Source organism: Plasmodium yoelii (assembly GCF_900002385.2).
Source record: "Plasmodium yoelii strain 17X genome assembly, chromosome: 13".
NCBI lineage: Eukaryota > Apicomplexa > Aconoidasida > Haemosporida > Plasmodiidae > Plasmodium > Plasmodium yoelii.
Window position 1 is genome coordinate 658,218 of NC_036185.2, and position 11,740 is coordinate 669,957.

Consider the following 11,740-nt stretch of genomic DNA (forward strand, 5'->3'; position numbering starts at 1 on the left):
ATTATTAACTAGTTCTATATAAAGGAACAATATTCTGCTAACATAATTATTTTTATTGACATAAATATTTCTATAGTGATGAATATATCTACATAATTTTATTAATTTTTTTTTATGTATCACGATTATACTATCATATAAATTACAAACCGCCATTATTAAAATAGAGAAAAATAAGTAATGATTATTTTTATTTATAATCATATATATATAACAAATTTAAATTGCAGAAAAATTATAAACTTTTTGATTTATTTTAATAATATATATGCGAAGGTTTCATCACAATATATATACACAGAGGTATAAAAAGTGTATCCTTCGTTATTTATTTCATTTTTTATTTATTAATTATTTTTTTTTGTATTCTAATTTTTGACTTTATTCAAAGGGTATACATATATGGTATTATATTTTATTCTTTTCCTGTTTATTAAACACTATATATGTATGCATGTACACATTTATTAATGTGTAAACATGTAATAATATATTCGAACAAAAAGTACATATATGCACACATGTAAACGTATAATTAAATATGTATATGTGCATCGAATAAACAGCTTTGCACCTATTGGTTCACTTTCTTTTTTGTACGTTTTAATTCTACAATTTAAGATATGAATAAATTACAGTTTTATAAAGGAAAATGCACAAATGTGTTGATATAGATAGCTTGAAAGATGATATCATAACTAACAACAGTTTAGTGAGTATTTTAAACTCAAAAGATGATAGAAGCTATAGTAGTGAAGCATATCAAAATAATTATGAAAAGTCGAATATAAAAAATGGTATACAGTACATTGAAAATAAGTATTTGAATGAATTCAATATACCAAAAAGATATGGAGATGACAAATATATCCATTATTCTGGTAGGATGCATAAGGAAAAAACCAACAATTTTGATTGGAACAAAAATAAAATTGATGTACAGCCAAATAGTAATTACGACTATAATCACAACAAATCAATACCAGAATATTCATATCAAAATAAACTCATGGATTATGAAAAAAGTTCAAGTTATAACATAAATAGACATTTTGATGAAATAAATGATGTTATATTACCAAAAAAACATATTAAAAATGAATATAAATATAATAAAGACATTGAAGAAGATATTAGTGAAGCTAATGATCTAATTATTAATATGATAAATAATCATTATAAAAATTTAATTAAAAACACAAATAAAGGAATCAAAAACATAGCAAATGATTATGATAGAATATTCCAAAAAATTAATGATGATGATGATGATGATATTAGTAGTTCCACTCCATCTAGCAAAAATAATAATTTAGAAAACAACAACAAAAAACAAAATAATGCATATGACAATAACCATATAAATAGCAATAGTTCAATTCTCCATATTCGAGATTATTACACCAGTAATCAAGCTGACAATTATAAGGGAAATTATTTTGACATTGTCGGCTGCTATGATATTGACGATTGTTATGAAAGTGCCAATCCATATAATAACAATAATCATAATAACAGCATATCAAACAGAGAATATCCAGTGTATAAGGGGAGTGTGTCAAATAAAAATGACGATTATATTAAGGAAAGCGAAACTAAAATAATATTACGAGACAAAGATGAACTATGTTTAGATAATGGTGAAAATAAAGACAATTATAATTTTAGCAATACCAACATTAATAGAGAAACTATAACTAATTCTAATCGAAATAAAATATATAACGTTTTTAATAACATGAATATTAATAAAAGTAATCATATGAATCGAGGTATTTTAACCTTTCTAGAAAATAAAAGAAAAAACAAATATTCATATGACAGCAAAGGTATAAAAAATGATAAAATCGAGGATAATACTAATGAGGATAAAGTTGGCAATATTAGTAATATTGGTAGTGCCAGGAACCCATCTAACTATATCAATAACACCACCTTGAATAATAATAAAAATTACAATCATAATATAAAACATTCATTTGACGAAGATTCTTATTATAGAGATATTATGGAAAAACAATCAATGCATAACAATGAAAATAAAAAGGGAAGTGGGATATCAGAATATAGTTTTAATGATATTTATTATAAAGATAAACGGAGTGAAAAAGATTTAACAGAAAAATTCAAAAATAAATCAAATGGTAATTCTTGTGAAAATTTAAAATTTTTAGATAACGAAGATTATAAAAATAATACTTATATAAATTTATTGAATGAAGAAATAAAATTTAATCAAACACAATTAAATATATCTAAAAAGGATAGCAATTTAAAAATGAAAGAAAATAACCCATTTAATTTGTGCTATTATGTAAAAAAAAACCATATCGAAATAGCCCATGATGATGATCAACCTAATTCACCAGTTAATTATGCGAATTCAATGCGCACCGACAATTTTGATAATCATCATAACATCACCAATTACATAAATAATAATCATAATAACATGGAAAACTATATAAACAACTGTGTAGATGATAAGAATGGTAACTTCGACGGAAAAAATGTAAATTTTTCAAATGTTAATGGAAAATCAGACATATCAATGAGATTTTCAAATACACTTAAGGTTGAACCGGAAATACAAAACATACAAAATGGTAATTATAATACATACTCAGTAAATAAATTAAAACTAGAATCAATTAACCAATATCAAAATATGTATATTAATAATAAAAATACGATGAGAAATAATGAAAATTGCTATAAAAAAGGAATAATAAACGAAGAACATTATCGCCCACCCGTTATTCTTAAAGGAATACCTTCTTCGGCAGTCGAACACAATGAAAAGAAAAAGGGAAAAAGAAATGAAATAGGAAACGGAAACGATAATAAGGAAAAGCGTGAAGATTTTGAAAATCTGGAAAAAATACAAATAGGTGAAGAATTACCAAATGATATTAATTCTTCGTATTATGCTACATCATCTGATACTTCGACCAATTATTTGTCAGGTTCAAAAAATAAATTAAAAGATCTTCATAATTGCAAAAATATGAAGAATATAAACTGTGATAATAAACGTATTTTAAGAAATAAAAACAGTAACACCGAAAATATGTTTTCACGTAACAATTCTATTAACGATAGTTATTCACAAAATATGAAAATAAAAAAAACACATTTAAAACCATGCATTGATGAATACATAACTTCTAAGGATCCTCATAACCTTAGAAATATTTGCAATAATAAAGATAATGAAAGTAATAATTTTAATGAAAATTATGTTAAATCGACGAAAAAAAAATATAACCTTAATAGCGATTCTTGTTGCAATGACAATAGTAGTAACGAATCATATTCTGAAAAAAGTAAAAATAGCAATTACTTTAATGATACTGATAATCATACCCATAAATATTCGAAGATACGTACTGATCAAAAATTACAAAATATGCATAGTAACAACACTAGTAATTATAGTGATGAAAAAAAAAAGAATAAAGACAAATGTCAAAAAAATAAAAATAAAATTATAAAACAAGAAAATCAAAGAAATGATCACGTTAAAATTGTAGGTATAAACCAAAACACCGAAAACTTAATTAACATTGATAAAGGAAATTATCCCACCGACATAAATCGAAAAAAAAATAGAGAAAAGCAAAATACGAAACAATCTAGCGAAAAAACACACACTGAAAATAAAAGAGAAATAAATATAGGCGAATATCATGAAGACCAAACTGAAAATATGAACGAAAATTGCCATAATGATATTAAATATTTGATGAAAATACACAACAATAATCAAAATGTTTTAGTACAAAATTATAAAAATTTAAATAAAGTTAATGGTAGAAATCATACGGATAATGATAATAATAATTCAACAAAATATCCTGGAATAAAACATGATCGAACAAATTATGAAAATATCAGAAATTGCATAAATGAAAATGATGATGACTTGAACAATCATAGAAATGAAGAAGACAATGCTATTGATAACTCTGACGATAGTAATGACATAGATTGTGTACATATGGATGGGAATACCAATCATATTATTAATCGTATAAATAATAATAAAACTGCGAAGAATATGAAGCAGTACCACATCAGTTATGAAAACAACTGCAACAACAAAAAAATACCACTAATTAATAATAAAAAAATGGATGTGTTAGAAATCCATGAACAATTCGGCGAAGATAATAATAAAATTAAAAAAAATAAAAGAAAAGAATGCAAAACTGATAAACATAAAGTGAGCCTTTTTGACAATATTGTTAAAAATAAAAGCTCAAAGTTTATAAATATTTTGAATACGAGTTGTAATATGAGAAATGCAGACAAAACCCTTAATTATAATTATTCTATGGATGATATTAAATATATCAAATTAAATATTGCAAAAGAACAAAAACATACATATTCAAATACATGTTCTGAAAGTAATGAAGATGAAAATCATAATTGTACAAATCAAAACCAAATAAACAAAATTCATAACCAATCCGAAAAAAAAAAATATTCTGATATATACGAAAATTATAACTTAATTAATAATAACTCTAAATATAATGATGAACAAAATTTAGATTGTTATTCTTCCTCTTTTAATGGTAACGAAAAATCGAAACAAAAAAAGACCCATGATGTAATAAATCCGAAAAACACAAAACTAAATAAAGACCAATTAAATGAAAATATAAAAAATAATATATCCCGAACATACCCTATTTGCGAAGCATTTTATGGTAATTCCAATGTACATAAAAATGGAATGAACACAAGAAACAAAATTTCGAAAATAAAAAATGATACAAATTGTGGAAGTAGCAATAGTGCATATGATAATAATAATGAAGATGATAATATATCTATTCAAAATGAAACATATATTATGACTAATTTAAAAAATGGAAAAACTAAAAATAAGGAGAAAATTCAACTAATCAATTTAGATCAATTTGTTAAGAAAAAAAATGAAGAAATAAAAACGAATTTTACACAAAATATTGTACATGGGGAGAAAAATAAAAATAATGCCCATAGTAATGTTGCTGTTTCAATTTATAACGAAAATCTGGAAAATAAAAAATTGTCTGATGATCATATTGAAGATTATAAAAAACATAAAAAAAGAAATGAACACAACAATACACAAGCGCACCTTTTTGAAAATAACCCTTTTTATTTATATTATAATAAAAGAAGTGAAACTACAAATACGGAGGCAAAAATTCAAAAAACATGTCCTAATGAAAATAAAGACAATGATGAAAATGATACAATCCCGTCTAATAGCTCAAATATAGATGGAGGAAAAAATTCATTCTATAATTTGCTTTGTAAAAAAAATAAATTAAGAAAGGATCAAAAGTATAATGATGATCAAATTGATGCAATGATAAAGAACCCAAAACAAGAAATTTATACAAATAACAATGATATTTCGAATGATCATATAAATGAACGAAATAGTAATTATATGAACGATCTTAATGAAATTGGATTTTTAGCTCAAAAAATTATGGCCACTTATTCATGTAATGATAATTTAAAATCGATTTTTCAACTATTACGTTCTGAAATTGAGAAAACTAAAAAAGAAATCGAATATTTTTCTAAAGATCAAAAGCCTATAACTTTTAATAATCTTGTAAGTAATAATATTAATCATACATCCAATAAAATTAGTGATATGAATAAAGAATCATTGAAGGAATATAAATATGACCAAGATAATTCTAAAAACATTCATAATATACCAAAGGATACATCTAATGATTTAATACATATAAAGGAAAAACAAAATATACAAAATGGAAATGATGATTACATAAAAGCAGATAATATCAATTTAGTACGTAATGATTCTGAAAAATCTTTAAAGGACAATGTTTGCAAATTTATCGATAAGAGTGACAACTTCATGGAACATAATGATAAACATGAACATTACTATCAAATCATCAAATCAACACATAATGGTTTATATAAAAACAAAGGTTTCATAAGCAGTAGTGGTAGGAGAACTAGCATAAGTAAACGAAGAATGAGGAATACTAGCACCCATAAAGATAATATTGATTGTAATGATGCTTTTAATATGAGCATTTGTATGCTAAAGCGAGTAAAATCTGGCACGCCATATAAATGGCAAATTAAAAAAAAAAAAGGAAATAATGACACTAAAGAACATATAATACCCCAAATGAACACATTTATATTGAAACAAAATAATAATCTTTATAAATTTAAATTAAATAATAATTTTTTAATATATGATAGTATACTATTAAAAAATAAAAAAAACGGATATCTTTTTAATTTTAATGCTTTATACAAAACCTTATTCTTTAAAGAACCTCGTAACGAGGAAAAAGTTGAATATAATAAAAGTTTGACATATAAAAATAATATGATAGCATATAATAATCAAGATACAATAAAAAATAGTCAACATATTAACCACCCAAATAATACCCTTGATAAAGAGTCATGTAGGGAAACAGATAATGATACACCCATTAATTTAAATGATTTATTTATTTCAGATAATGAGTAAATCATATATAATGCATAACGATGACCATTACGAAAAGTATATACTATGAAAAACAATCACTTATATCATTAATACTAAATGAAAACAGTGGGATATAAATAACTATTCTGAAAATCAACAAGAAATATGAAAAAAAAAAGTAATTATAAAATGGTAGACATAATTTAGCCATAAAATAAAAATTTAAAGCTTGGAATATATGTAATAATTTGAAATTTATTTTTTAATAATTTGTCTATACGTAACATGCTAGATTTTTTGGGAAACACATATAGCTCATATACACATGAGTTCATATAGAAGGACGTAAATACAAATACTATACATTAAAAAAAATATATAATTTGTTTTTTGTCCGAATATAAACAATTTTTATGCCTATACATATAGATGATTTTATAGCACATGTTTATGTTTGTCTTTGTTTCAAACTCTTCAATATATTTTTTATTTTATAATCTGTTTACGATTGTTTTGTTTTCCTCCGTGGTTATCCATTTTTTAAATTATTTGATTTATAATTTAAAATTTGTAATCCAAAAAACGCATATAAAAAAGTTCATATGTTTTTATTTAACCCTTATAATATATGCATAATGCTTATTTTATTCGGAAAAATGTATTATACTTAAAAAAATATAAATGCATTTATACAAAATAGTGAGTTAATTTTTTTTGAATATCGGCATCAAATGTTATGACATATTTGTCAGCACATTGTTTAATTCTCTTCAGAAATTATGTACATAAAATAATAAAAAAAAATAATTAAAGGTATGGATATTTATTCTACTATAATTTTTCATCTTATTTTTCCCATTTTGAAGTATTATTATTTTAATAAAACAACTTCTACACCTTTAAAAGTAACATGAAGATTGCTCAATTTATTTATTTTTTTGTATTTGTCATTTAACAACAATACGATGTTGCTATTGCTGATATTTATTTCCCTTAAAAAAAAAATATGTGTATATAAAATGAATGTGTGTCCATTTTTAAGAAATAATTGTATGTTGCCATAAAAATTTAATTATATTTAAAAAATCAGATATTTTCAACATTTTTTAAATATTAATTAAAAAATAATGTATTTTATGCATATTATACCCAAACGAACATATTTCAATTATGTTTTTAGTTTAATTATTCTTACTTTAGTAAAGGGGGGGTGTCAAACTCATATTTATCCAGTTCTTCGTCCAATTTTACTAATTCGTTGTTGCTTACGTCAAGCCTGAAATTAAATTTAAAGGGGATAAAACATTGTTAAAAAAATATATATATATATATATATATCGAAATGGAAATAAATGAATTAAACGATATAATTATATTTTTGCATATTACATTTCCAACAGTTTTAGGTTATACAAATTCTTCATAAGGGTGCTCAGCTGTTTTATTTTGTTGTTGCACAAATGTAACTCCTTTAAGTTATATAAAAAATTTATTGTGCATTTTCCTGACCACCTAATGGAATTAAAAAACACATAAATAATAAGATTAGTAAGATTAACAGGATTATAGTACCACCTAATTTAGCCATATACAATTGAATTGTGTAATTCCTGTTTTTTTATTTGCCTTGAAATTTTCACTTACGATTCGAATAAGATGTTATTTGATAGGTTAATTTTTTGGATATAAAATGCTTCAATCAAGGAGGGGTAAATTATGTTCTCTATATTTAATCCACTTAGATCGAGAATTTCATCATTATCTTCTGTTAATAAAATATTAAAGTTTAAAATGAATTTATACTTTTATTTTGCTGAAATTACAAAGTGTTAATATGCATGCATATAATATATTTTAAGTTTGAAACTAACCAATTTTGGAGCTTCGGTAATAATCATAAACTTTTTGTCTGTAAAAAAAATGAAACAGGCATATAAATGCGATGTTATGTAAACATATATACAAGCATAATGTATGATGGTATTTATACTTTAAAAGTTAACAAAAATATCACGTATGCAATTTTACTGTATTCGTAGTTCAGATTCCTTATCATTATAATATTCTATCCTAATATTATCAATTTCTTTTAATTTATCAATAACTTCAAAAAGCTCATCAAATCTTTCAAGTTTTTTTAGAATTTCATATCTGAAAAAAAAATGGAATGTGATGTGTGTAATGAATATATAACATACAAATATCTATATAAATATAGATGTATCAAATAACCACAAAACATATTATCTGACTTATGCATTATAAAATATTTTTTTATTTACTACACACTTACTTTGTAAATAGTGCATATTTGCAATCACTTTCTAAGCACAACAATTCATTAATTTGCTCAAGCTCAAAATTTAATAAATGAAAATTTACATTTTTTGCTAGATTTAAGCGTATATTTGTATCATTTATATATTTATACAAATTGGTATATGGCTTTACACAATTATTTTTACATAATGTTTGATCCTCTTTGTTATTTTCTTTACTATAATTTAATAACAATTTAAAATGGGAATTTTTTGAGAAATTTTCAAAATTTATTTCGTATATAATATTATACTGATTTTTTTCATTTGGGATTAAGTGATCATAACCAATTAACAAATCTTGTAATACATTTTCTTCATAATTTATATTTTGAGGCGTATGTATATTATATTTATAATAACATATTGACAATTTTAAATAACTAAAATTACTCAAGTTAATATTTTCATTAACTTTAAAAATGTATATATAAGACTCAAGGTTTTTATTTCCACTGTTATTAATAATAAATTGTCTATCCCATTCACCACATATTTCCTCGTTTTGGGAATCATAACATTTTGATTTGTCTGTATTTATTTTAACAATATTTTGAAAAAAAATGTAGAGAGAATTATTTTCTAAAGTAATAAAAAATATCTCTTCTTCATATTTCCCTTTTTTAAAAAGAAACCATCTATAGTATTCCCATAAACTTTGATCAGATGGATCCGTAAATATTGCATTCTTTATTAACTCCAACTCTTCATTAATATTAATTAATTCCTCTTTTAGAGAATATTTTAAAAACCATGCAGAAAAATTCGAAAAATTGCGTTCAATAAGTAATTTTGATAATTCACAATTAGATGTTTGAACATTAAAATTGTTCACATTTTGTTCTACATGTTTGTTTTTATCATCTTCATTTATTTCAACACTCCCCATATTTGTTGGTAAGTTTTCATTTGTTTTTTTTTTATATATATTTATGCAAGATATTATATAAGATCGATAATTCCAGCAATGATAATTTCTGTCATCTATATAAAGTGATTTTTTACAATATTCTAGCTCGTTTAGTAAATGTTCAAGATTTATTAAATCGTTTTTAATGCAATATTTAATTATCCAAAGTTTATGAAACCATAATTCGTTGCATTTGCTAAATTTAACTAAAATATCTTCTATCATTGAATTCTCATTTTCCATCATTTCTTTTAGCTCGTTCTTAAATTCTTCACTTTTCTTCTCTTCGATATCACCTGCTTTATGAAAAGGGAAAAAATAAAAATATATATATTGATATATATACACAAATAAACGCTCCAATAAGCAATCAATCACACACAAATTGATTATTTTTAAAATATTCTTAATCCATTATAACAATTACATCAATGGCTAAATGTGTAATTAAGGTAACTACAAAATATGCTGATCAATTTACATATATTGTTTTTTTCATATTTATTATTTTGTTTTTTTTTCATGCAATATATAACCTTTCGGATCATTATGAATCTTCTCGTTTCTGTTTAAGTATTCATCTTTTATGAATTCAAAATATTCCTTTCGGTAATTCCACAATGTCTGGATATAAGGACATTTCCTTAAAATTGTCGATGACATTTGAATATATTTTTTTTCATATTTAGATGTTTTTTTCTTTATAATTAAATCATTAACAACAGGAATAAGTTCTTTAACCTTTTCTAACTTTCCGTATTCCTCTTTATAATTATTTGCTTTCCTACCATGCATTTTGTATTGTATTGCAAACAAAATATAATTAGGTTAATACTATATAAGCCCTATATATTATTTTCTTTATCTCAAAGAAAATTACTTAATAGAATTTTATTTCCTCATTAAACATATATAGTTATTATTTATAATATATTCTTAAATATGGGAAAGCATTATTTTTAAACACAGATTTGATAGCCCCAAATCCAAAACTAAGCCCATTAAAATTCCAAAATGTTATATATAAAAAATTAATTAAATACAATAAAACCAATAAACAAAATTATAATAAAACCATATCAGATTTAGTAACATCAATTACAATATTTATATACTAATGGCCAATAAATTTCAGAATAAATTCATATGTAAAAAAAATTCAAATAAAACCATAGATAAAGCTACACTTACGAATGAGTATAGAAATTATCATACAACGAAATATAGCATAATCATTCTACTTTTTTTTTTTGCTAATTACTATTTAAATAAATAATGACTCTATGTGTATTTATAAAATAAAAAAAAAAAATTATTTTATTTTCAAACGATGAAATACCATTTCTTAAACAAATTATAGAATTGAAAAAAAAAAACACAAATTTCAAATAGCTATTTAAAATAAATACTCATTACCATTTAAAAATAACATAAACAGGAAAGAATACCAAACGAATATACTATTTCATATGCGTATCCATACTATTATTTGTTTTAAACTCCATATTTATTTATATAATTTTAAACTTAAAAACACGAAACTTTCAAACTTTGTGGATTTCCCTTTTAACTAAGCAAAAGGTCAGATGGATGTGTGTTATAAGCACTTTCACATTTCCAATAACAAATAATTCAAATAAAATATATGGTATATTGCATCTAAAAATATATAGTTAAATTGGTTGAAATTGTTATAAATTTATCTTTTACATATGTTCTTTAAATTATACTTGTAGCTTATTTTCACAAAAATATACAGCATATTTTAACAGGGATATTATATTTTAAGTTTGCCCTTGCTTTCATTTTTATATTATCTTATAAATCATAAAATAGAGACATGTGTAAAAATTTATAAAAAACACACCATTATTTTTATCATATATTTTTTTAAGCTGAATATATTTCATAAACATTTTGGAAAATTGTATTATGCAAAATCCTTATTATTTATAGAATTTACAAAATAATAGAAATTATTTAACAAAAATAAATAAAATAGAAGAATATCTATATACA

General features: G+C 22.9%; 2 protein-coding genes across 2 annotated transcripts; one reads left to right on the top strand and one right to left on the bottom strand.

The window, feature by feature from the left end:
• Window positions 1–652: 652 nt before the first annotated feature.
• Window positions 653–6,532, top strand: PY17X_1310100 (conserved Plasmodium protein, unknown function; the record flags this gene model as incomplete). The annotated part of the gene is made up of 1 exon (XM_022957018.1): window positions 653–6,532. The coding sequence occupies one exon, from the start codon at window positions 653–655 to the stop codon at window positions 6,530–6,532; it is 5,880 nt and encodes a 1,959-aa protein (XP_022813504.1).
• Window positions 6,533–7,364: 832 nt separating this feature from the next.
• PY17X_1310200 (geranylgeranyl transferase type-2 subunit alpha, putative) lies at window positions 7,365–10,516 on the bottom strand (the record flags this gene model as incomplete). The annotated part of the gene is made up of 8 exons (XM_022957019.1): window positions 7,365–7,485; window positions 7,689–7,769; window positions 7,883–8,005; window positions 8,138–8,258; window positions 8,365–8,402; window positions 8,522–8,644; window positions 8,787–10,020; window positions 10,258–10,516. 8 exons carry the CDS (start codon window positions 10,514–10,516, stop codon window positions 7,365–7,367), a joined length of 2,100 nt encoding a protein of 699 aa, XP_022813505.1.
• Between the last annotated feature and the right edge of the window lie 1,224 nt (window positions 10,517–11,740).